At 43.0% G+C, this 26,906-nt stretch overlaps 1 protein-coding gene across 1 annotated transcript in view; it reads right to left on the reverse strand.

Annotated features, from left to right (window-relative positions):
• Positions 1 to 6,284: 6,284 nt before the first annotated feature.
• The window catches only part of tnni3k (TNNI3 interacting kinase), a 25,981-nt gene continuing 5,359 nt past the window's right edge, over positions 6,285 to 26,906 (reverse strand). The window contains exons 9-25 of the mRNA XM_063201466.1: positions 24,760 to 24,864; positions 23,592 to 23,686; positions 23,099 to 23,248; positions 21,934 to 22,020; positions 21,583 to 21,639; positions 20,467 to 20,559; positions 19,921 to 19,978; positions 19,561 to 19,755; positions 18,949 to 19,053; positions 18,594 to 18,646; positions 18,287 to 18,339; positions 17,602 to 17,734; positions 16,236 to 16,345; positions 14,061 to 14,120; positions 10,852 to 11,021; positions 8,317 to 8,399; positions 6,285 to 8,051 (exon numbers count right to left, since the gene is read on the reverse strand). Coding sequence (XP_063057536.1) covers positions 7,975 to 8,051; positions 8,317 to 8,399; positions 10,852 to 11,021; positions 14,061 to 14,120; positions 16,236 to 16,345; positions 17,602 to 17,734; positions 18,287 to 18,339; positions 18,594 to 18,646; positions 18,949 to 19,053; positions 19,561 to 19,755; positions 19,921 to 19,978; positions 20,467 to 20,559; positions 21,583 to 21,639; positions 21,934 to 22,020; positions 23,099 to 23,248; positions 23,592 to 23,686; positions 24,760 to 24,864 — 1,684 coding nt within the window. The 3' untranslated portion in view covers positions 6,285 to 7,974. The remainder of the gene's footprint in view (positions 8,052 to 8,316; positions 8,400 to 10,851; positions 11,022 to 14,060; positions 14,121 to 16,235; positions 16,346 to 17,601; positions 17,735 to 18,286; positions 18,340 to 18,593; positions 18,647 to 18,948; positions 19,054 to 19,560; positions 19,756 to 19,920; positions 19,979 to 20,466; positions 20,560 to 21,582; positions 21,640 to 21,933; positions 22,021 to 23,098; positions 23,249 to 23,591; positions 23,687 to 24,759; positions 24,865 to 26,906) is intronic.

Consider the following 26,906-nt stretch of genomic DNA (forward strand, 5'->3'; position numbering starts at 1 on the left):
CATTCTCATTCACCCAGGTCATCTTATCTAAAATAGTTTAGTTTTAGGCAACTGGACTTCTGTTTGGAGCTTGATGTCATCTTCATTTACTGTATGAGTCTGGAGCAGACATGGCCAATGGGTTAGGAAGGTGGTCTTAAGATTCAGGGAGTTGCAGGTTTGAATCCCACCCTTACTGTATCTCTCCCCTACGCTTCCATTGCATCCATGGCTGAAGTGCCCTTCAGCAAGCTTCACATTGCTCCAGGGGCTGTATCCAATACCCTGTAAGTGGCTTTAGATTAAATCGTCAGCTAAGAGTAATGTAATAATGTGAATCTCAGGTGAGTGGACCTGTTAGGCCAACCCCTTTTCACATGACAAAGAAGTCCAGTTGCCTAGAACTAAACTCTAGAACATAGTATTATACCCTTTTAGGTCATCTCAATTTCACATAAAGATATAATTTCAAAAGAAAATAACTCATCCTTTTGCATCTTGATAATGATGATGCACATGACAGGATAATGCATCAGTTGGGGCATTAGGAAGCTTGTTTAATGTTCCTGCATGTGTTTTGTGTTCTTGCTGTGGAGGTGTTTTGACTGGTCTTGTGTTGTGGGCCACATGTGTATGTTTATGTTGTTGCTGCATGTAGCCTGTGGTGAAACCTCTTGCCTTTCTGTTGCGTGCTCAGTTGACAACCTTTTGACCCCTGCTAAAAAGCCAATTTATTATTGATCATGTAGACAAGTGGTGTCATCGCTTGCATTTATCCTTGTTGTATTGTGTTGCAGTATGTTTTGGACTTCATACATTTTCAATCCCTTTTTTTGTTAATTTGTGCATGATTTTGTTTGAGATCATAAATCACGCTGAACATAAAGTGAATCAATTTCTAGTCAAGGATCTGTAAATGCTGAGCTAAAAAAATGTTGAATATGTTTGTGTTTGATGTGGCATCTGCATGTTCATTGTTGTTGTTGTTGCCATGTGTTTGATCAGCATGTACACTACATTTACCCCTACAAACTCTTCACTGCTCACTGTGTGTGTGTGCCTCACAAGTTTCTTTTAAATTCAAAATTCAATCTTCTGTGTGCCCTTTCTTTTTAAAATGTCATAACTGAGTAATTGATCAAGAATGTGCATGTTTGTTATTTGCATGTTGTCCTTTCAATTACATTCTCATTAAAATAAAATAAATAATCACTGTGTTCTGTGATTGCTTTGTGGTTTCTATTTTATTCCACATTTTACTTGATTGCAAAAATGTTGATGGAAATTATCATTTATTGCAATAAACATATAAGTTATCACAACCATCTACAAATATACAATGTGTTGCACTGCTTCCACTCCCCTGACTCCCATGTTATATTTCTTTGTGCTCATTGCAAACCCAAGCCAAGTCTGTGCAGGAGAAGTTGGCAGAGGCCATTTTGACGGAGACTCACTCCAGCCCAGAGCCGGAGCTCAGTGACACTAGCACTGAGGAGGAGGAAGAGGAGGCTGCGGAGAAACCACAGCCAGACACAAAGGAGGAGGAAGAGAAGGCCGCAGAGAAACCACAGCCAGACACAACAGGTTAGCACCACGTCGGTACTCATTCCATCCTCAGATAATATTCATCATACAATGCTTTAACTTGAAATGGTTTGAGCTATTAGTTTGAAGAGCTGTGTGGAGGTCACAAGCAAAACCTTAGCTTTATTATCAGTCTTGCATAAAGCAGAGCAATTTCACATGTTAAAGTATTTAGATGACTGTATGAATTTCAATAATTGTTTTTTAAAAAAAACTATAATAGCAGCAAAAATGTACCATTTATATCATTCAGCATCAGATAATGGTCACCGTACCACCATGATGTACTGTAAATGTGTGTATATTGTGGCTTGCAGTTTCAGAACCAGTCGCAAGTGTTGCCTTCAGTGTGCCCCAGCCTGAGGAAGAAGGACTCCTTAAAGAAGCTGAAGAGGACACCAAAGAAACTACAGCTGAGGAGCCTGAGGTGCAAGCCAGTGAAGAGAGAGTCCCATCACCTGAAAACGTAGACAAGCAACCCACAGAAGGAGAAGAAAAGGGGGCAGGGGACGAGCCAGCAGCTGATGACAGCAGTACAGTAGCAGCAGTGGAGACCGAGCCTCCTGCTGAACCTGAGATTGAAAAAGATACCAAGGCAGAGGAAGTTGAAGCAGATGAAACGCCATGTGAGGCCAAAAAGGAGACAGAAGAGACCGTGCAGAAGGGAGATGATGGAGGTGACGATGCAGACAAGACCAACGACGTGACTGAAGAAGCCAACACCGCTGCCAATGACGGCGAGGTTACTGAGCCAGAGATCAAAGAGGAGCTCACAGAGGAGATCAAAGATGCTAAGGACTCTGAAGCACCAGAGGAGGAACAAAAAGAGAAAGGAGACGAGGAGAAGGTCGACTCTGGGGAGAACACAACCGAAATGGTTGAGGAGAAGAAAGAGGAGACTGCCTTGCGAGAGGCAAAGGCAGCAGAGACCAGCGATGAGCCCCCAGAGAGCGTGACCACAGCCTCAGAGTTGGCACGGGTTGAGGAGACACCTGGTGATGACACACAGAGACAGGGGAGCCCAGATGACCAGGCACGTGGTGCGGAGAGCGACGCAGCAAATGTGGATGACGCAACAACACAGGGTGACAGCACTGCCAATGACGCTGTGGAAAGTGTAAAACAGGAACCAGACAGTAGCATTGCAGAAACGTCAGAGAATCCCCTGGAGACAACTGATACGGATGAATGCCAAGAAAACCGTGACCAGCAGTTGACAGAAACAAAACAAGCAGACAGTGGTGGTGAGACTGCTGTTGAAGATGGAAATGACCCCCAGACTACAGATGAGAAAGAGAATACTGAAGAGGGGAGAGCAGGACATTCAGATGAGGAACAGAAGGCTGTCAGCCAAGACACTGCTGAAGCTGAGAGTGTTGCATCGGCTAAAGAGAAGAATGATGTAAATGAATGCAGCGAGGTCAAGGATGATACTGTAGCAATCGAAAGCAAAGAAGCTGGTGAGGATGAAGCCATGGTAATGTGTGTTGAGCCACCTGCTGAGGATAAAGTTGAAGAGGCAGCAGGAGAGCCAGCTGTTACAGAAAACGACACAAGTGCAGATGGTGAAGTCAAAGACATTGATGGAGATGCAAAGAGCTGTGCGTCAGACGATGAAAAAGAGAAGAGTTCAGAGGATGAAAACAAAACTGAAGACAAAGTTGCTGATGGAGATGAGAGAAAGAGTATTTCAGATGGTGAAAAAGACAAGGTAGAGCAAGAAGGAAAAGGAAAGGAGGATGACGAGAAAGTTGAAGGCAATCACGATAAAACTGAAACGGCAGAGCCTACTGATGAAAAAGAAACGGACAAAGAAATTGTTAAAAAGGAAAATGAGGAAACCGTCGGCGATGAAGTTAATAAAGACGACATTGGCCAATCTGATGGACAGGGCAATGAGAGGAAGGTAGACAATGAACAAAGTGGAAAGGATGAAGAAACTAATGACAATGCAGAGGGAAAGAAAGAAGAAACAAATGAAAATGATGAGGGAGATCAAGCAGAGGGAACAGCAAAGGATGTTGACAGTAAAAAAGCAGATAGTGTAGATGAGGTGAGAAAAGACAATGAAGAGGGGAATGTTGAGGATACACCAAAAGATGACACAGTGACCAAGGTAGAGGAAAAAGAAAAATCACAGTCAGTCAGTGAAGAGGATGTCAGAAAGCATGAAGATGGAGATGGAGAGGCAGGAAAAGACAATGAAGAGGGAAATGTTGAGGATACACCAAAAGATGACACAGTGACCAAGGTAGAGGAAATAGAAAAATCACAGTCAGTCAGTGAAGAGGGTGTCAAAAAGCAGGAAGATGAAGATGGAGACAAAGAGAGCAGCAAGGTTAAAGGGAAAGACAGTGATGGAGATAAAGCGAGTGAATGTGGCAGTAATAACACAATGATTATCAAAGGAGAGGAAGGGGAGGAAAATGAGCCAGACACTGACAGATTAGATATGGAGGGAGAACAGAAGAATGATGCGGACTCCAATGTTGAAGAGACTGTAGTCCACGGCATAGCAGTTAGTGGGGATGGGAAGGATTCAGAACATAGTAATAACATTGCAGAGTCTACAGAGAAGTTGACAGAGATGAAGACCCAACAGGCGAATGAGGTTGCGGAGGCCGAAGGCGAACAAGCGAGCGTCGTAATCAATGATGAAAATGGAGAGAAAATGACAGTCTGTGAAGCCAGAGGAGCCACAGGGACGGAGACAGAAGCTGAAGGTCAAGAACCTCTCCAGAGTATTGATACAGAGGAGCAGAGGAGCCATTCTGAGAAAGGTGAACAAGAGATCGAAGAGACTAAAATCGAGGAGATTACCAGCACCACGGAGAATGAGGTGGAGGATGTCAATGGAGATGATAATAAGAGTGAAAGAAAATTGAGTTCAGATGGGTCTGTTCAGACACAGGTGAAGGTGGAGGAAGAAAAAGTCAAAGACCTATCTGGCACCGCTGGCGATGATCGAGTTAGCGTTCAGTCCAAAACATCAAAAGATGAGAAGAACAAACAGGAGGAAAGTAATCAAGACACTGACATAGCACATGTAGACAAGCAAGCTGAGGAGACTCACACAGAAATTGAGACTTTTCACATAGTACAGGAGCCTGAAAACCAAGACACATTGCAGAATAGTGAGGCTGTTGGTGATGCGCCTCATTGTGCAGCCAGTGATGTGGAGACAAAAAGACAGCTATCAAAAGACAGCAATACGGCAGATGACACAACCACAAAGGACAAAGGTCAAGCAGACACACGACAAAAGCGAGACAGTTCTGACAGAGAGGAGCACAAAGGGAATTTCATCAATGGAGAGAAGTCTGCGCCTGAGAGCCTGACATCTCCCGTACCCTTGGATCAGGAGGAAGCAGGCGATCTGGTGTCAAGGTGGGTGAACAAACACCAGACCTCCAGGTATTTTCAGACGTTTGTCGAGCCCTTAGATGATGACATGAATGAGTCCTCGTCAAAAGGCGAAGTGAACATGAACGTCCATTCAGAAAAGGGGGAGGAGGGAGGCCAGGTCACAGATCTGCCCGAGTCCGATACTCTGGATCAAATGTCAGAGAAGAAAGACGACGGCCACGGCTCGCCATCAGCGAGCACACAGCACACAGACAACAAACAGGAAACCCCTGTCGAGGAGTTTGTTATGGAAACCAAGGAGGAGAAAATAGAATCTGATAGGAGGAGCAAGCATTCCAATGATGAGTCAGCGGTTACATCCAAGGACACGTCAGGAGAGAGTAAAGATAAAGAGATTACAAATCTAAAGCCAAGAACTAAATATGACCAGATAGACACGGCCAGCACAAAGGACAACGAAAATCAACCTTATGAGCAAGGAAGTCAGTCAGACAACGCAATTGATCTGACGGCTGTCACAAAGACCAAGAATGACGATTACTCCAAACTGGACTCTGAGTCTCTGAAGTCTGAGTCTGCGTCTCACGCCAAAACGGATACTTCTGTGCACTCGGGTCGTGCTGAAGACACAGCTGAGAGGAGGCAGAAGCTGAGGTTTGATGATGTCGTGCCACAGAGTGTAAACAAGGACAGACTGAGCACCTTCCCTGCGGAAGACTCACGCTTCTTTGGTCCAGCCACTTATCCAAGGATAGCCACGGCGCACCCAGAACACAGCTACTGAAAGTGAGACGACACGAAGAATCCATAATGGTAAGGTTAATTTCATTCTGCGTATAATTTATAAAAAAAATATGTTTTGGCTTTTAAGCCTTTATTCAGATAGGACAGTTCGAGAGTGGCAGAAAATGTGTTGGAGAGAGAGATGGGGAGGATAGGGAAATTACCTCGGGCCGGGCTCGGACCTCGGTCTCCAACATACCTCCAGGCTACTTGCCTTAGCCATTTAGGCCATGGCTGAGGCCATATGGGATAACTCTTTTTGTTAACAATGATCAGTAATCTGCAGATTAGGAACACTCTTCATTTTTTGATCACTGAGGGACAGTGTTGAAACGGTTTGAAAGTGTTGAAATCAAAATGTGTGTTTTTGATGTTTACAGACTCTTCAGACTGTGCAGTTGCAGTCGCTGCTGAATCCATACCGCTGTGCAGTTGAAATGTGAAGACTCTTGACACATCCTTTGCCCTTCTTTGCCCCAGTTCCCCAAGTTTGCACAGTGACGTGGTTGTTTACAGTCGGGCTGGCCGGTGACTCGGTGCGAAGCCTTTTTAGTACACTGTAGGTTTCAGTGGTGGTATGTTTACCCTCCAGTGGTGAGGCTCTGTTTACCTATCATTTACGGCCAACACGCCGTGATGTGCCGCTGCGTGTACCGAGCGAGGAGATCTGGTGTACAACAGCCTTTCACCAGTCAGCTGAAAGTAGATACCCCTGCCTGGATGCACGCACACACGGCGCACAAAAAATTAATTATTCATATGCCGTGGCCCACCTGCGGGTCAGGCAGCAGTGGTGACGTGGTGGAGGCACACGCACACGCTTTAAAGAACATAGCTGAGTCACACGTGCACATACTGGCCCACACAAGACACAAGCATGCACACACACGCACACGCGCACACACACACACACACACACACACACACCGCCTTAACAGGCAGGCACACTGACACAAAACCATGGACAGACAGGCACACGCACGCACGCACGCGAGAATTGAAATGACACTTCCCTTTGATCACTGAAGCCTGAGTTTGAATGAGATTGTGAAATGAGAAAGGCTTGCTTGATGTTGCACGCAGAATAACTACCGAGATTCAATTAAGACTGCAAGCACTTTGAACAGCTGATTTTGTATGTTTAGGGCACCTTTGTACAGAGAAGGGCTATCTGTTGTATCTGTAACACACAATGAAGGCTTGCATAGACACTTTATAGTTCAATTTTTTGTCCACAGAAAATGATACATGCCTTGAAGCACATGCTTGCGGTGTAATGATTAAACTGTGCCAGCACGAATGTTTGAGAAGATATTTTTACAATATGTAATATTTTCCATTATCACGTCTTTACTAATATATTATAGTTTACCATTTTCCCCCCACAAACAAGATCATCATTGTTGGATGGCCGTGATCATTGTTTATTATCAAGCATGTCATGTCTACCATAAAAGCTACTTGTACTTGCTGGGTATCTCAGACAGAGCGTGCTTAGTTTGTGAATACCTGCGATCTTAACAGTTGTAATGCCGTAGAGTGCTGTACACTTTTGCTTTACAATACCGTTTTAAAGGTCTTTAACTACTACTACCTCAATGCATCTCTAATTTCAAAATGGTCTATAGAAAATGTCTTTTTGCTCCTTTTCTGTAAATCTTTGTTAAACAAGGATGAAATAAACTGGAATTTTTATAAAGACTTTGCTACAGCAAATGTAATTCGAGAAATGTTCTAGACTTGCACAACATATCCTTTAGTGTGCATTTTTGTAACTGACATTATCAAAAATACTTTGCTGCTAATAATTCTGTCAAATCAAGTAACATATTTTCACAAAGTGCTATCCATATTTGTAGATAAAAAACAAAACACAAAAAAAATATTTACAGAAAAATATACATCACAATATATGGTACCAATCACGTCAAACAATCATGTGTGGCATTTCAGCTAGTTAGTGTAAGTGCTACATTGATGGCTAGTTGATATGTGTGTGCTATAAGGCAGTGTTTCCCAACCTTTTTTGTCTTGTGTACCCCCAAGCCTTTCCGTTGTGTCATGAGTACCCCCTAAATCAAGTTCAATATCACTTTCTCCACCCCACTGTAACTAAGCTCCATATATTTGTTAATATTTCATTTTTCCAAGTACCCCCTGCAGTGTACTCGCGTACCCCTAGTGGTACACGTACCCCTGGTTGGGAAACACTGCTATAAGGGGTTGGAGGGAGGTTGCAGAATAAGTGAATCCTGGATGTTAGTTGCTGTCCTCGAAGCTGCCATTGCTGCTACAAGAATGGAAGCGCATGGTGCTCATGGGGTCTGACACATATCCTGTAAGGAGAGACAAAAACAATATAATGCAATTAAGTACCGGTATGTCAGTAAAAGAGTCATTTAAGTATAGGAAAAACAAAGAAAGTATGCCAAGAAATCCACACATACAGTGTAAGGTTCAGAATACAACACAGATGTTCAATGCAGGTTAGTGAAGTCAGTAGCAAACATCTATTTAAATTCTATTTATCATCTATCAAATTCATCTATTTAAAATGTATGAATTAATGAAAACATTTTTCATGTAAACTTCCTGACATACCATTTCTGTCCATGGGTGGGAACTGCTGTAGGTTCCTCCTGAGCTCATCCAGAGACAATCCCTGTGATGACCTTCTCTCTGAGCTGTATGCATGCACAAGAAGAGAAGAGGGACACATAATGACACCACTGGATCCTCTCTCCCTCCCTCTGCCATTGTGTGACCAAAAAAATCACTCCCTTTCCACCCGCTCTCACATGAATGGCATCCAGGAATGCTGATTTTTAAGAACCGCGTTCACGACGTACGTTATGAAATATAGATGAGGGGGAATTGAGACCATCTCATGTGCCGCTGTCATTCAGGAAACAATAGTGGTCTAGGGGCCCCCTCACAGCCAATTGAAGCGCTAAGCACTTTGTATTGTTATCACCGCGATGTCACCTAATAGCCCGCTCTTAATATGGGATGATGATTTCCATTGTTCAGACTTCAAATCGGGCCCCTCTGCCTTGGCAGACAATGGGGATTAGGTGACACGACGTACAGGGTGCATTATGTGCGTTTCTACACTACTTTCTGACCACATACATCCCCAGCCAGCGGTAATACTGTATGAAATATGGGATGGCATGGAACGAAAGTGACATGCAGTTAAACCAAAGCAAAATACTTGCTGATTGGATTAAAGAGGGTGCATTTTTAAATCAGCAGTTCATGTGCATTTTGACTGCATGTTCATGTGAACCCTGTGCTGCACACACCGTATTTCCAAACTTAACCTCTATCGATTCCAGAGCTTTGATAGCACTGTGCTTGTCGAGAATTGTCCAGAATTAACATGCACAGCGTGTCTGTATTGTTGCAACATACAGTATTAACAGGGATGGATTATAATTTCATGGGCCCCTGGACTCCTGTGCCAGACACGAAGAAAGGGCCTCCTCACGGTGGCGTCGCAAGTTTAGATTTAGGTCAGATATGAGAATCTATCTTTTCAGGGGGGTTTTTTTTTGGGGGGGGGGGGGTCCCTGAGAAAAAAGCAGTTAAAAGTGCGATTTTAACGCAATATGAGAATAGACACAGAGACATGGGCTTCAGGGCTCCCTTGACTCTTGGGCCTCTAGACCTGAGCTCAGTAGGTCCAAGTTTTCACCAAGTAAACACCCCAGTCGAAAAGACTCCAACTGTAGTTTGCCCTGTGGCACATGGCCAGCCAAGCTGAGAAGAGGACTGTATTGTATAGCTGCTTTTCACGAGTGGAGGAGACAGGCACTACACCACACTACACTGTATTGTACTGTACTGTACCGGCTCCTGAGGGCCGGCGAGTGTGTTTGTGTGTTGCCTGGCTGCTGCCACCGGCGCGACCTCTAACACAGCACACATAAAGAATTAAGGGCAGGCCACTGGCGAGGGCCCTTGGTCAGAATGTCATGCATGTTTCATCGCATTTGCTTGCCTTTGTCTCTGTGACACAGTCTCCTGGCAACGGCACTTAAAAGTGCTGCCACGGCAAAGTGTTTGGAATATACCACGCGTTACTGGGCAAACAGTCCAGGCGGACAGTAGGAGCCTCTGGGGCTGGCTCGGCCTCTCAGAAGTGCTCTCTCTCTCTCTGTCTCTCTCTGTCTCTCTCTCTCTCTCTCTCTCTCTCACATACACACACACACACACACACACACACACACACACACACACACACACACACACACACACACACACACACACGCTTAGCCCCTTGCAGAGACTTCTCGGCAACAGCAAAGGTAAATATCATAAAAATCCTCGGATGGCCTTAATAATTAGCTCTTCCTTTATGCGTTTTCCTCTAAGCCAGTGGTTCTCAACCTTTTTTGAGCAAAAGCCTCCCAACGCCCTCTTGACCTCATAAGCCTGCCAACGTGCCCCTCTCAACTGTATCCTTCTCAATGGCCCCTTAGGGCTCCCCAACGCCCGCTTGGAAACACTACTCTAGGCCCTACTATGTTTGCACAGTGGTAATGTAGGAACAAGTCAATAAAAAACGCAGTACCAATGTCATGACAGTTCCACAAATTATCACCCAATATTTTGAACCACATTTCACAATGCCTGAAGTCGCATATTCCTGTGTGCCATTCCGCTCATTCATTTCGTGAAATCATAAGCTCATACAATTCAATTCAACATCTTCTGGAGTCGATTCAACATCTAAAGTCGATTTAACATCTTCTAGAGTGTATTTGGTCCCAGGGTATTACGTGTTGAATTAACACTGCATTTGTTACTGTTTACACATACACAACCTCTTGGTCCAGTACTACCATGTTTGCTTTCAGTGCCGTAATGCAGTTCACATAACTACATAACCAATGTTGTGGCAGAAGAGAAAAACAAATCTTGGAACCAATTTATCACCCAATATTTTTGAAACACTTGTCACAACACTGAAGTGGTGTACACTACATGCACACCTCCGTGTGTGTGTGTCTGTGAGTCTGTGTGTGTCTGTGTGTGTCTGTGTGTGTGTGTGTGTGTGTGTGTGTGTGTGTCTGTGAGTCTGTGTGTGTCTGTGTGTGTCTGTGTCTGTCATAAGCTCATACACACACATACTTTTGGGTCCAGACAGCATATGCGCGGGCGTTGAGAGCGTACTCCAGCTCGAAGCGAGAGCGCAGGGCTGCCACGTGACTGCGTCCCGGCCCGCTGCGCGCTGACAGGCAGTCGGAGGAGGCGGAGGGGGACAGGGAGCCGCTGCTGCTGCTGGAGGCTGGGGACATCAGCTGCACGGTGGCAGCCACGCACGGAGGGACAGATGGAGGGAGGAATGGATGCAGCACACACACACATGTGGGCATGGAAAACACACATTAATATAGCATTCTCGGAGTGAATCTAACAGATGTGTCTATGCATTGCTCCTATGAACAATGTGGTAAAAGTATGGTTAAAGGTGCACTGTGTAATATTTTTGGTAGTTCATTTCCAGAATTCATGCTGCCCATTCACAAGTGTTACTTTTTAAACAAATACTAAAAGTATTCATTATGACTGGGAAAATTACACTTTTCATAAATGAAAAGGGGGATCTTCGCCATGGTCCGCCATTGTGAATTCGAATTTCAATAAATGGGCATTCTCAGCTCTGACAATTGCTGTACTTTGGTCATACTCGTAAATATTGGTTTATTACTAAGTAAATATTCATGACAAGCTCATATTTGGCAATAAGCAGCTGTTTCAACGAGCAGGGTAGTTGCAATACCTACTCTGGCCACATCCTACACAGCGCACCTTTAAGGTATCCAGCAGATACATCAGCTGCTTGGTAGGCATGCATGGACAGAGGGATGGATGCAGAACACACACACACATAGGCATGGAAAAGACAAATTCTTTTGGAGTGAATATAACACGTGTGTCTATGGATTGCTCCTATGGGTGAATTTCCATACCAACACAGTACACATACTGAAAAATATGGTAAGAGGATATTCTGCAAATCAGTCCCTCCAGTTTTTCGCGATTCAGCGATCGCGTGGATTCATGCAAATTCAATGATATTCCGCATAATTTCACGATGCCACGTAATTCCTGTAAAGCCGCATTTTCCCCGCAAATTTTCCCCTTTGTCCCCTTCAACATTCTGTGGAGTTTATTGATTTATATTTTCGTCAAAAAAATTAAAATGTGACTACAATACCACCGGAGACGAAAACCAATAGGAAGCTTTTTTGTTAATATGTCACTGAAACATTGAAAAAATATTGCCTGCTATTTCGCAAGTCGCGACCCTCATCTCAGCTGCTCCGCGTCTCTCTCCTCCCCTCCCTCACACATACACGCAGGCGTCGCCGCTGCACACCCGTGACCTTTTTTTTAACAGCAGTATCCTACTTTTCAGTGCAATCCTGTCTGGAAAAAGTATTGTTGCCCATTTATCCATGACGAAGAAGTGTATGCAGTCATGAAATAGTGGCGGTGCTGTCGCACAGTAGCAAACATCTTACGTTACATTTTTGCGCAACTTCTCCACTCTTCCCTGTCGCTTTCATGAGCATGCTACCCGACGGTCGTTGTCTGATCTTTTTTCAATGTTCGCTAATGTTTGTAATTTAAGGGTCTATGTCTATGCGTAGGCACAAGCCTTCTGATAACAATCACTGTAGTGCCGATCGCAAAGGATTCGGAAGTGTGGAGTTTTGCAACTTGTTTCAGTCAAGGACACCGAGATAGGAAGTGAACGGCCCTTCCACGCTTTCACTGTGTTATTGCAATAAAGTCTTGCGAATCCATGCAACCATGCACACAACCATGTCAACGGGAGCGTGTATGCCATCACAACTTTGCATCAAGCAAATAATATGCAACAGCTTGCAATACGAGCACGAGAGAGAGAGAGAGAGAGAGAGAGAGAGAGAGAGAGAGAGAGAGAGAGAGAGAGAGAGAGACACGCGTCTTCCAACAGGTGACATTGTAACGCTTGCATAGGCCTACAGTAACCTGGCAACTGTACCCCGCGACGCTCTTCATTAGCCTACTGGTAGGCTATACCCACAAATATTTTTTCATAACGCGCAGTCCCGTTTTCCCCCGAAGTCGTTCTAAAATATCGACAGAGATTTATGAGTGTCGCGGCCATTTTTTTTTTTCACATTGGACGCACTGGCTTATAAGACGCTCTGGCAGTTTTTGACAATATTTTATGATTATAGCCTATGTCATTTTAATCTTTGATTCCCCCAAATTGTGTTTTAGTTTGACAATATTATAGAGAAGTGTAGACAAGAGGAAATGAATGTAATAGGCTATTTTAGCTGACTAAAATTATTTTAGATTTCGTTGACTAAAATTGTATGAATTTTAGTCGACTAAAACTAGACTAAAATAAAAATTATTTAGATGACTACATTTTGACTAAAACTAAAATTACATTTTCGTCAAGAGACTAAAACTAAAACTAAATTTAAAAATCCTGTCAAAATTAACACTACCAGAAAGGGGCGCAAAATCTTTGAAAAAAATGAGAAAATGCCGCCACAAAATCAGACATTTTGACCGCAAAAATCACAAAATCCCAGTGCAAAATCCTGGAGGGACTGGCAAATGTGGTAAAGATATCCAGCAAATACAGGTACATCAGCACTATGGCAGGCATGCATAGACAGAGGGAAGGATGCAGCACATACATGGAAATGGAAAAGAGACATTAATATAGGATTCAATGGGTGAATTTGACATTAATATTGCTTCTATGGGTGAATTTCCATGCCAACAGACATACAGAAAAATATGGTAAAAAATCTGAAAATATGATAAAGATATTCTGCAAATACAGAACAGTTTCAGTTTAGTTAGGTTTGGAACAAAATGACATACAGTAAGGAGACTATTCAACTAATCAACATCAGAAATCACAGGTATAACAAAACACAGCATTAAGAAATGTCCTTTTTCTTCCGTTCAGTTTTAATTTAAAATCACAGTAGGAAGAAAGTTGGCTGTACAGCACACAGTGGCTTTGTGAACAGTGGCTTTTTATACACACACACACACACACACACACACACACACACACACACACACACACACACACACACACACACACACACACACACACACACACACACACACACACACACACACACACACACACACACACACACACACACAGGCCACTTGAGATGATTAAATCAGCTTCTACCACCGTCATTACTCATACCTCCTCATTACGCTCCCGCCGTGACACCGATTCATAAACAATATTAATGGTCGCCCAAGGTTTAAGAGTTTTTCTAATGTAATATTGCAAAGGGCCATACCTCCACATTGCACAGGCATTCTTCAAGCTTTGCCACTACCTCCGAAAACTCTGGCCGTTCCTAAAAGAAAATAAATCAAGAAGTTAAAAACCCTCATCAGGCGAATGCCTATGATACGGCCACTGCTGTATACATTTGCATATTCATCAAAGTGAGTTTACTCCCTTTTTATGTCATACATGTACATGCTAATGCCCTTCCAGACACAAGAGGAGAGCCCAGCTTAAAAGCCAGCTGTTAACCTGTCCACAGATAAAAACCAAAGACATAAAACTTGTCTTTCATAATCTTATTAAAACGAGCAATCCCGACTCCCGAGTGGCCTTACTAATTGGCATTAGCAGGAGGAACGGTGTACTCGGAGTGCTTGGTGGAAAGGGCACCTCTGCTTAAGCAGTAGCCATTTTGCTGCCGGTATTCAGGGGCCTGGCTTACAGCACTGGCATACTGTGGAAAGGCCAAGTGGTGAAGAAGAAGAAGAAGAAGAAGAAGAAGAAGAAGAAGAAGAAGAAGAAGAAGAAGAAGAAGAAGAAGAAGAAGAAGAAGAAGAAGAAGAAGAAGAACAACAACAAGAAGAAGAACAACAACAAGAAGAACAACAAGAAGAACAACAAGAAGAAGAATAAGAAGAACGACAACAACAACAACAACAAGAACAACAAGAACAAGAAGAAGCAGAAGAAGAAGAAGAAGAAGAAGAAGAAGAAGAAGAAGAAGAAGAAGAAGAAGAAGAAGAAGAAGAAGAAGAAGAAACAACAACAACAACAACAACAACAACAACAACAACAACAACAACAACAACAACAACTAGTAGTGAAGAAGAGGAAGAAGAAGAAGAAGAAATATTCTTTTATTCCTGTATTGAGAAGGAAGAAGAAGAGGAAGTCAGGAGGAGGAGGAATATTAAACCCATCCTGTATGGCATGCCTAACGCTGATCCTGCAGGGCAGCTTGTTTGCGGCTTTGCTCCAGAATTCTTGACACAGTTTTACCTGCTATGCCCAGGGGTCTGACTTAAGGGACAGATGCTCATAGGGGGCCTGAACTGGCAGATTTTTTTTGTTATGTAAGAGAGAGGGAGGGAGAGCTAAAGACAGGAAATGCTGAAGAGACAACATAGTAATTCACAAGGGGCCAGAGACAGATGAGAGAGTGAAAGAAAGAAAGAAAGAAAGAAAGAAAGAAAGAAAGAAAGAAAGAAAGAAAGAAAGAAAGAAAGAAAGAAAGAAAGAAAGAAAGAAAGAAAGAAAGAAAAATAGGATTTCATTGGCTGGCAACCAGGTCCTAGCAAACAGAACTGACAGACAGAGAGAGAGAGAGACAGAGAGAGAGCGGCAGAGAGAGAGAAAGAAAGACAGAAAGAAAGAGAGAGAAAGAGAGAGAGAGAGAAGACTGCTGCCATGACCTGCCCCGCTTTGTAATGAGGCCGTGCGAGTAGAGCGGGCGCTAACTAGCAGGCTCATTAAGCAGCCTCACTATGGGACTGTGGGAGTCGCAGGGCAGGGAGGGCTTGGGGCTTGGCTCGGTGGCGGGCTGCTGTGGAGTCATGCAATGGGGAGCACCAGGGGGAGTGCTGTGTTCCCCTGGCGGAGCTAAGGCCGCCCTGAGCTCAACACACCGCACCGCACTGCGCAACTCTCACACTGCTCTCTGCAGCACGTTTTAAACTTCAGCTAAGAGTCAGGGGTAATGTGTTTAACCCACTGGGTCCTCTTGCCGGTAGTAGAAGTAATGTATCCAAATACTTCATCAAGAGCATGTGGGCTCTTTCCAGACACTATTGAAAAACTATTCCTATTGATTGTCATCACTTAGTGTGGTAGAGGAGGGAATGTAAACATAAACCCCAATACACACTTTCATAAATCAGAAAACTCATGTTCTTTAACATCTGTTTGAGAGAGTAGATCTACTGTTTTTAGTTATGAGCAGTGACTTTATATGCCACTATGTCGATTGGTCAGTCTGTTGGAAATCCTGTCTGCTCTATGGAGTATTTGCACACAACGTATGTAGTTCGGTTGATCGTGTTATGTACTGCTGCATGTTTAGGCTAGCCTCTTTTCAGTTGGACACTGATGGACAACAACATGCATGAACACACACACACAGACACACAGACACACAGACACACAGACACAGACACACACACACACACTCTCACAGCTAACTGACCTCTGGGCAGACGGTCCAGGCCCTCATTAGCAGGGCTGAGATGGGCTTGGGGATGGAGTAGCCAATGGGAGGCCGGACGTGGTGGTAGGCCATGTCAGCTGCGGCGGCCGCTGGACAGGAGGACACATACAGTAACAAGCCACCATCAGGCCCTCCAGCACATTACCACATGCAATAATAACACATTAAACCAGGGATGTCGAACTTTAATTCACGGGGGAGCCAAATGTAAAATCTGTGTGAAGTCGCGGCCTGAACTCAACATTTATTTGATTAAAAATGGCTAAAATGGGGCATGCACACACTTGATACTCAAAGGCAAATTTCAAAAACATAGGTGGCTCAAATGTGCCTGAACATATTCTGTTGGGAGTTACACTGGGAGTCTAATTGGGACTAACTGGCCTGAGTTCACTTATATTCGTAGATTTCCTACGACATGTTACTTTATATTTATGGTATTTTTAGCACTGTAGTGCACATTTGAAATGATCTTGCAGGCCAAATTAAATGATAACGTGGGCCAGATAAGGCCCCCTGGCCTGAGTTTGACATCCCTGCATCTGTCCCTCAGGAATACCTTCTCCGCCTGTTTCCAGCAGCTGTTTGCCTCAGCAAGGGCTTGAGCAATTCAGGTGAACAATATGATGAACTCGAATATAATCTTATTTTGGCATTATTGTCTTTATTTATAGGAAAGTGTGAGAGGAAGTCAATTATCTAGTGCAGTGATTCTCAAAGTGTGGTCCGGGGACCACTAGTGGTCCGCGACAGAGCTCAGGTGGTCCGCAAGGGGATTTCTACTTTTCCAAGACAAACTAGAAGTAGGCTATATTTGTGACATTATTTCAAAGGCATGTATAGCTGTCATATTTTCACCACAACAAGACAGACATGTAATGTGAATGAATGTGAATTACCGGTAAGTAATCTGCAGTGAAATCAGCAGTGTCAAATTAGCACCCGTTAACTGTCAATTCAGTTGACAGGTGGTCCCTGAACATTGTTGGGGAGGCAAAGTGGTCCTTGGCCTGAAAAAGTTTGAGGAACACTGATCTAGTGGGAGAGAGGGGGGAATCAAACCCGGGTCCCCAGTGCAAATGTACCGCGTCGTAGCCCACTGAGCCACAACAGATCCTATTTTTTTGGCATGAATTTGTTATCAAGGATAGTTTTCTTCCGTGACTTGATTTAACAAGAAGACATAAAGAAAGTAATGCAACCGTAGTTACTGTGTGAAGATTGGAGTACGTTCTTACTAGTCCATGCTAGGCCTGACGGAGTACAGTTACTGTGACGACTATTTAGCAATAGCAGTTCGAAGTCTGCAGTATGCCAGGTCTGATTGAGGTGCTAGTGAGTTTACCAGGCTTGAGGTGGGCGAAGGGGATTTCTCCAGTGAGCAGTTCCCACAGGCATAGGGCATAGCTGAACATGTCTGCCTTGACGGTGTAGCGCGTGCACTGGGTGAACACCTCAGGGGCCATCCAGCGCAGGTTCTGGAAATCACCACAGTCAAACACCTTTCTAAGTCTCAGTAAAAGCACAATGCTCAGAGGACCCTTACGATTTTTGCTAACATGGACCTCTGGCATGCACATGGACACAGACATTTTTAATCATGATAATGGAGCAAGAAAATGACATACACGTACACTATGGCTTAATACACTGTACATAAATAACATACATATTTTAAATGTCTGTATGAGCACTGTCTATGTCCATACTGTCTTAAGTCCATGTATAAATACTGTCTATGTCTATACTGTCTATGTCCTTACCTAGATTAGTCTATGTCTGTATGGGAAAGCAAGAAATGTAATTTCAAATTCTTTGTATGACCAGTGCATGTAAAGAAATTGACAATAAAACCTACTTGACTTGACTTGATACACCATCAAAATATGCGAAATCTTATATAAATAATAATACATGCTATGTATGAAGATTCTCATCCAGGTCATCATCTTATTCAAAAGACTCTTTTGACAAACAATACACACTATGAATGTAAATATATAATGTATGTTATGACGTGCAAAACAAACCCCAGGCTGCTTGGTCATGTTATCCTCATCCACAGACATCAGAAACCTAGACTCTGGAAACAGACAAAAGACATGTTTCAAACCTTTGTCACAAGTCCTGTCTTGGACTTTGATGTCAGTCTGTAAACGTCAGTCCCGTGTATGTCTATGTCCTTCATGGTATAGAGTATAAACGTAATTTCATTGTCCATGCATGACCTGTGCATATGAAGAAACTGACAATAGAGGCTGACTTGACTAACATTCAACGTTCAAACTTAAAGAGTGGAAGAATTGTTGAAAAGGGTGCCATGTTATTTTGTCTCACCTCCAAAGTCAGCCACAACAGCATGTCCATCTTCATACAGCAGGATGTTATGGCTAGAGGGAGAATACACAGTAGAGAGGTGACAAATGTATTATAGATAAACACTACAAAAGCAAGAGATCTGCAGGGATATAGACAGACACCCAATAGTGAACATTTTCCCCTTTAATGATATCCTGGCTACATACCATCCTAAAGTCAATTATGTTTCTTGTGCAGAAACGTTACTAGCTCAAACTAAAGCCAATTGAAGAAAATAAGGCAACTGGCAAGCCAACGGTGTTTCGGAATGATGACAATAACAGTGATGAGGAAGGTGACAGTGAGTATGGTGATGAAGACGATAATGACTCACCTATTGAGATCTCTGTGGATGATAGGCTGGGTGAGGTTGTGCAAGTACTCCATCCCCTTGGCCACGTCAATGGCTATGATGAGCTTGGACTGCAGATCAATGATCCTGTGTCCATGCATAAGCATTGTTACTGACTCACTCCAGTCATATCGACCCCCCACCCCTGAGTTCATTCCAGCAGACTTTCAAACAATCAATGCAAATCAAGCCTCTGAGTTTAACACGGGGAGGCAATTCATGGCAGCTTCCTTTAAACGACATGATGTTTGTCTCTAGCAATTACGAAACATGTTAGTGATTCCTTACACAGTAAATGTATTTAGTAAATTGCAGAGTAAAACCAATCACCATGAGTGTTGAGATCAAATCTCTTAGTGTTGAAATAACTCTTCAAAATTCAGTGACGTTTTTCGTAGCAGCGGACATCAGGGTGGTGCAACGACAGCTAATGCCACAACTGCATGGACTAAATTATTATTATTATTTTAATTATTGTATTACTTTTTACTGAATCATATTCATTGATGTATGACCAATTATTAATGAATTACTGGGCATTAGCAGTGGTTCAACCATTGACAAAAAAAAAACACAACACAGGGGTCTTCTCACCTCTTCTGTTCATGTAGGAGGGAGAACAGAGAGCCCCCCGACACATACTGAGTGACGATGGCGAACTGACTGGGGTCGTCGAGACAAGCCCCCATAAACTGAATGACGCAGGGGTGGTTCAGGCGGCAGAGGATGGACACCTCTCGGCAGAACATGTCCGTGTCTGACTTGGAACAGTAGGTATTTGCACGGTACCTGGGTCAAAATCAAACAAGTATGCATGCTCAATGTCCAAAAAGGTACTGACGCAACATCAGAGAGCTATTTATTTTCCACACAGCTCATACAGTTTATTATGTACTTGTTAAGTAGAACATGTAGTGAAATGGCTGGTAGTTGATGACAATTGAAGGCTCTTACCTTTTAATAGCCACAATTTTGTTTCGGCATTTGCCTCTGTAGACCTTCCCAAATGAACCTGTGAATACATAGATTACCCAAAATGAGCCTTTAGAAAAAAAACACCTTTCCCTAGTTAATTAGTAGACCTAAAATACGCTATGCAAGCCATTTAAAACAAAACAGTGATTTTATAGCTATTCATTGAAAAGTACAAAAAACAAGCCATTTTTAAATAGCATTTGGAAAAGAGATGAGGAACTTCGTTGCAAAATGACATATCCATTTTGGAACATTTTGGGAAATTGATCAATTTTGTATTGGGCATTGCATTACATTGCATTGCGAAATGCATTTTATACAGTATTTTAAGTATTTTAAGTACGGTACATTGTCAAAATATTTGAAAAGCAAAAATTCATGCATAGATAAAAGGACGTCTGAGCTGTCATTTCCAAAAATAAAAGCCAAAAGTAAAAAAAAAAGACGTTTAAGTCATTTTTGCAACACAACTCTTCAGATGTTAATTTGTACATTTCACAGCACATTTCGTCTCTGTGTGTTTACCTGAGCCGATGATTTCATGAAACTCCAGCTCTGACAGCTGGAGGTGGTAGTGGGAGGGCAGGCTGGCTCGGAGCAGCAGCACGTCGGCCTTCTCTGGAGAGGCCAAATCAAACAGGATCAGTGGCGGATGAGACACATGCTTCACACTGCTACTATGTTACATAACAGAGAAACACCGGGACAGGGACAGTGTCTCTAGTGTGAAGAGAATCAGTTATGCATTCTCACATTTTCAGACATGAATCACATGTTTCAGTCTGGCGTTTATCAGGGTATTTTACAAGGTATTTTAAGGCATCATTATAAGTGCTTCATAAATGTGGCGAAAATTGAAATCATAATTTGAAGGACATTTGAAATGACATGTCTCTCCACAATTTCTCCTTTATCCCCATATTATGTCAGATAAACCTTATTGCAACCCTCAATCTGTGATTGAAACAAATGTGTGTGTGTGTGTGTGTGTGTGTGTGTGTGTGTGTGTGTGTGTGTGTGTGTGTGTGTGTGTGTGTGTGTGTGTGTGTGTGTGTGTGTGTGTGTGTGTGTGTTCGTCGTCAGCCATCTGTGTGTGTGTGTGTGTGTGTGTGTGTGTGTGTGTGTGTGTGTGTGTGTGTGTGTGTGTGTGTGTGTGTGTCATCAGCCATCTGTGTGTGTGTGTGTGTGTGTGTGTGTGTGTGTGTGTGTGTGTGTGTGTGTGTGTGTGTGTGTGTGTGTGTGTGTGTGTGTGTGTGTGTGTGTGTGTGTGTGTGTGTGTGGATTTTGTCCTTTTTTGAAATGTAAAGCTAGTAGTGCAGGGTAAGGTGTTAAATGTTATGAATGTTAAATGCACATGTCAACACAAACATAGATAAATGTGGTGTCAGTCCGCATCCTTGATGGCGTGCAGCATCCTTGCTGAAAACGCTTAGGTGAGCTCTATGCCAGTGTCATGGCAACAAGAACACAGTGAGTTAGCGCCTAATAAAATGCTGAGTTGTTCTCTCTCTTGAAAAACATCGTCCTGTTCCCTCTCTCACTCTGTGTGTATGTGCGTGTGCGTGTGCGTGTGTGTGTGTGTGTGTGTGTGTGCGTGTGTGTGTGTGTGTGTGTGCGTGTGCGTGCGTGCATAGTGTGTACCTTTAGCCATGCTTTTGATCTTCCCCAGAGGCGAGGGGATAGATACATAAGATCCGTCTGCAAAAGATGAAAAGGAGCTGTAAGTCTCACATCTTTCCAAACAAAAACAGGTTTCTAACAATAGCTGACCTCGAAGCATCCATGTTTAAACAGTTATGGAAAGAGTAAATACAGAAATCATGTTAACAAATGTAATTATAATGAAATATGTTGTAAAAAAAATAATGTTACATTTCCTCGATACAACAGTATTTGAAGTGAAAAGTCTAAGGCAGTGCAGAGATGCCTATCGTCAGCCTGTAATAAAAAAGGCCTTTGTATGGTTCCTCATCAGATTCCTGAGTAGCTCACCCCCTGCTGGCTGGGAGTACTCATTGCAGGGTGAGTCATCCTGGGGCCGCTTGTAGTGCTTTAGCAGAGTGACGATGGCGTCATGACCTGCAGGAACAGAACAACCGTACCTAAAAATAAGACTCATTTAAGACTTAGCACACCACTCATCCACTGGATTTGAAGGTAACATAATCTCCCTTCATGCTTTTCTTTTAGTGGAGTCAATGTCCTGTCTTTTGCAGATGAGATGAACTGGACAAACCCACTTGGGCATCACACAAAGACTTCTCTCAAATCATAACTCGTTCCTATTCCTGGGAATCAAACTAAAGGATTGGGAAAAAAAAAGAATGTGCCTCCCTCAGAGCTGTCATGAACCAGAAAGCTACAGGAACATACCAAAACCATTTATATTAGACACATATGTAAAATATCTTTGTTTTTGCAGTGAAATGTGCTTTTGTCTTTTTTGTCTGCAGTCAGGCCCCAATGGACATGTAAAGTACTGCCCACTCACTTTGGGCTTCACTGTAGGCATGTCACTGTATCAAAAAATGGACAGGTGACACAAGGTCATTTGGAAATGTGACACTGGATTTTAGGATTCCAAGTCGCCCACTAAATCACCAAACCCTTTTTAACCAGGCTGTAGGGATGTTTGTTAACCGTTATGGGCAACCTGGATTCATTAGTTACATTAGTTACCACATATTCCAAATGACCTGGTTTTACCTGTCCAATTCAACCAGGTGATCATTTAAACCAGGCAATCACCTGTCTGAATTAGGCAGGTAACATCAGGTCTTTTGGGATATTTTGGGTTTCGGATTGGGATTGGGATTTGGGCACTGGATTGTAATGAATGAATCCAGGTTGCCCACAGGTCATTATTGCTTCTAAAAACTATGCTTCTGCAGCAAACCCCCCTGTATTTTACATTGCATTATATTACATTACATTCCACTTAGCCGACACTTTTATTTTTACTTTTATTATAGCGATTTATGGTCCAGTTATTTGGTTACAGTCCCTGGAGCAATGTGGGGTTAGGTGCCTTGCTAAAGGGCACTTCAGCCATGTATGGAGGTGTAGGGAGGATGGGTAAGGGTGGGATCCGAACCTGCAACCCTCTGATCTTAACACCACCTCCTTAACCATTAGGCCACAGTTTCCCTGGCCTTACCTTTCTCGTAGGCCCACATGAGGCATGTCTGCTCGTCCTTCTCCCCGCTGGACCTGCTGGGGTCCGAGGCCACCAGGTTCATGTCCGCACCACTGTCCAGCAGGAACTGCACCAGCCGGATGTGGCCATGGTAACAAGCGCTGTGGAGGCCTGCGTATGGGAGAGACAATGGGGTTGTGTTGGCACCGAATGACAGATAAAAGATAAAGCTGAAATGTACTTCAGATATTTGCATCCAAAAAATAAATGTTTGAACTTTACAAACTGATTCATATATGGACTAAATAATGCTCATATGAGACATACTTATATAGCAATTGGATCACTTTGTAATTTTAATTGCTTTCTTTTTTTGTATGGGCTCCTTAACTGCGATATGGGGTATCAGTGGCACAGAAAACAGAGAGACATCGGTGCCATCTCATGGACCAGATGCTGTTATGTTGCCCGCTGGCGTAATGTAATACGAGATGTTCCTGGCAGTGCCACTCACCTGTGTGCCCATCGCGGCCCTGGTGGTTGATGCTCATGGCATTTTGGCCCAGCAGGAACTTCACCATCTCAATGCTTTTGCCATAGGTACACGCACTGCATGTGAGAGAAAGAGCGGGCGAGTGGGCAAGAACAGCCATTTACAGAATAGCCATTTAGAGAATAGGCTACTACATTATCATTACATACAATATAAAGACAAGAGACAAAGACATTTGTGTTTTTTATCAATGATAAGGCATGTGGTATGAGTATGCTCAGTAATTCAAGCCGCGTTGAATGAATAAATGAATGAATGAATGAATGAATGAATGAATGAATGAATGAATGAATAATAATAATAATAATAATAATAATAACTTGGTTTTATATAGCGCCTTTCAAGGAACCCAAGGTCGCTTTACATTGGGATGAATGAATGAATGAATGAGTGAATGAATGAATATCATAACACGGCATTTCATTAACAGAAATTCATAGTGTGTAATAAAATGGCTGTTTTGTAAGTGTTCTGGCTGCTACATTCAGGCTGGAGAGAAGTGATTGCTATTATTGTGACCTGCAAACACCATATATAATGGCCCAGAAAGTAGTCATGTCTACAAAGTAGTACCCGTCTACAGCAACCCTGTGGCAGCCATTCAAAACTTAGAAAACTTCTCTCACTTACTCATTCCATGGCAATGCTAGAGAATTGAAAGCATGATTCATCAAATCAGGCATTTTTTTGAATAACCCCAATTTCCATTAGCTGTTGTTAAAGTAATTCTCGGCCTGAATAACCTGCAATATCACTAACATGCAATCTTATTGGTCTAAAAAAAACCAGGCACTTGAACTTTTCTACTCAATAATGAACTACTGTGGTGGTCAGCGCTGGACTGGTCATCTGGCATACAGGGCATTTTCCCGGTGGGCTGACAGTACTCAGGGGCCGGTGCTGTAGTTTTATGTTTGTTTGTATGTTTGTTTACATTTTTTTCCGTAGAGACCAGCCCTCTATTTAGATGGGGCAACCCATTGGTTTAAAATGAGACAGTGGACTAAGCCAATCGTAGTATTATAGAAAAGGAAGGGGCTGTGTGAGGGGCTGGTCTATGCCAAAAATGCCCGGAGCGGTTTTCGGCCCAAACCAGGCCTGGTGAGGGGTAGATGCATGAATGAGTCACCTGTGAAAGGCGCTCTCACTGAAGATGTTCTCCTTGGACAGGCTCTCTGTTCCAGACAGCTGAATCATCTCCTTCACCACATCGAACTTTCCATTGTAGCAAGCTCTATGACAACAGACAGGGGCATACGACAAAATGAGTGGTAAGGTTCAGCTCTAAAGACTCTCTTTTTTTATCATGGTATATATCATATGTAGTCCTTTTAGTGCCTATGGGTCATTTCACGTGAAATCAGACACTTTGGGACCCGACCGACCCGGATTTCAATCATACTTGGTGTGCCTTTTCAGTAGCAAGGTAGCACCCCAGAACTGCATTGGTTTGAATCTGACACTAATATTAAGGGAGAAACAGACTAGGAAAGGTTCACATGTGAGGGTAGGACACTAACACTGACTGATATATTCAAGGCTGAATGTATAGTCACAAAAAGATGCCTGTGGTGTTATTTGAAAGCTCTTTTCTGGCTCTACATATTACACAATCACCTTGGAATACAACTACTCTCAGAATATGAATTATGATAAATTGAAAAATTAAAAATTGAATATCTAAAAAACTCATATTTCAAAATGGCCAGTTCCTTGTCCAAACGTAGCCGGCAATGTCATGAGCAGCACCTTAAATGCTGGTGTTCGGTTTGTTATTCATTTCAGAGAGAAGTTGACTCACAAATATGGCATCATACAGACCACTTACTAATAATATGGTAATACCATAGTAGCATCACATGACAAAACAAAAACAAAGCAAAAATGGTCAGTGTCCATGGTCCCAGGTTTCAGAAACTAAGGCAGATGTCCATTTATACACACCAAATGATGATATGTGAATGTTTGAACATTCCTTCTCTGTGTACCTGTGCCATCTTCCCTTTACCATACTTTAAAGAGATAATCAATGGCTACACTCTCATTGTGTACTCTACCAGTGCATTTGAAGCAGCAGCTGTGTCTTTTGTAGATAATGTATAAGTACGTCCCGTTGCAGTTACAGGTTCCACTACCAGAAGCACATCCTGATGATCCATGACAAGTCTATCTGGTCTGAAGGGAAAAGTGAAGGATGGAGATGGCCCATGAGGATGCAGGAAGTTCAGTTTCACCTCTCCAGTGCTCGGCATACATTCCTCAGCACATGCTAGCCACCAGTTGCCATCATATACAGCTACAACATACCCTTTGATGCTTGAAAATGTAACACATTCCTTTACTGAGCTCACTCTTTCAACTCTGCCTTCTCTGAATGCTGAAAATGGCCAAACTTCCACTGTGTCCATTGGCAATGGGCAGAAGCTGTGTAGTTTTTGAGTACCTGGAATAGTTCTTGCAGATTCAAACCTTTTCAACAGGTTCTCAGCTTCATGATGGTACATCTCTGTTGTGGCAAACTGGCAATGGATGTTCTTGACATTATCCTTGACAAATTCAAACAGTTGGTATGGCGTTACAATTTGATTCTCAATAGAACGTTGCAGACCTCCAACGCCATCACATGGACCTTTGCCATGTGATGTGGCAAAAAAAGTGCCACTCTGCAGATATGTGAAAATCTGCCTCGTGGTGGCACAAATTTGTTGTGTTTTTAAGGTTCTTATATTGTGCAGGAAGTCTGCAACGTCCTATTGACAATTAAATTGTAACGCCATACCAACTGTTTGAATTTGTCAAGGATAATGACAAGAACATCCATTGCCAGTTTGCCACAACAGAGATGTACCATCATGAAGCTGAGAACCTGTTGAAAAGGTTTGAATCTGCAAGAACTATTCCAGGTACTCAAAAACTACACAGCTTCTGCCCATTGTCAATGGACACAGTGGAAGTTTGGCCATTTTCAGCATTCAGAGAAGGCAGAGTTGAAAGAGTGAGCTCAGTAAAGAAATGTGTTACATTTTCAAGCATCAAAGGGTATGTTGTAGCTGTATATGATGGCAACTGGTGGCTAGCATGTGCTGAGGAATGTATGCCGAGCACTGGAGAGGTGAAACTGAACTTCCTGCATCCTCATGGGCCATCTCCATCCTTCACTTTTCCCTTCAGACCAGATAGACTTGTCATGGATCATCAGGGTGTGCTTCTGGTAGTGGAACCTGTAACTGCAACGGGACGTACTTATACATTATCTACAAAAGACACAGCTGTTGC

The sequence above is a fragment of the Engraulis encrasicolus genome, chromosome 6 (genome assembly GCF_034702125.1).
Source record: "Engraulis encrasicolus isolate BLACKSEA-1 chromosome 6, IST_EnEncr_1.0, whole genome shotgun sequence".
Taxonomy (NCBI): domain Eukaryota; kingdom Metazoa; phylum Chordata; class Actinopteri; order Clupeiformes; family Engraulidae; genus Engraulis; species Engraulis encrasicolus.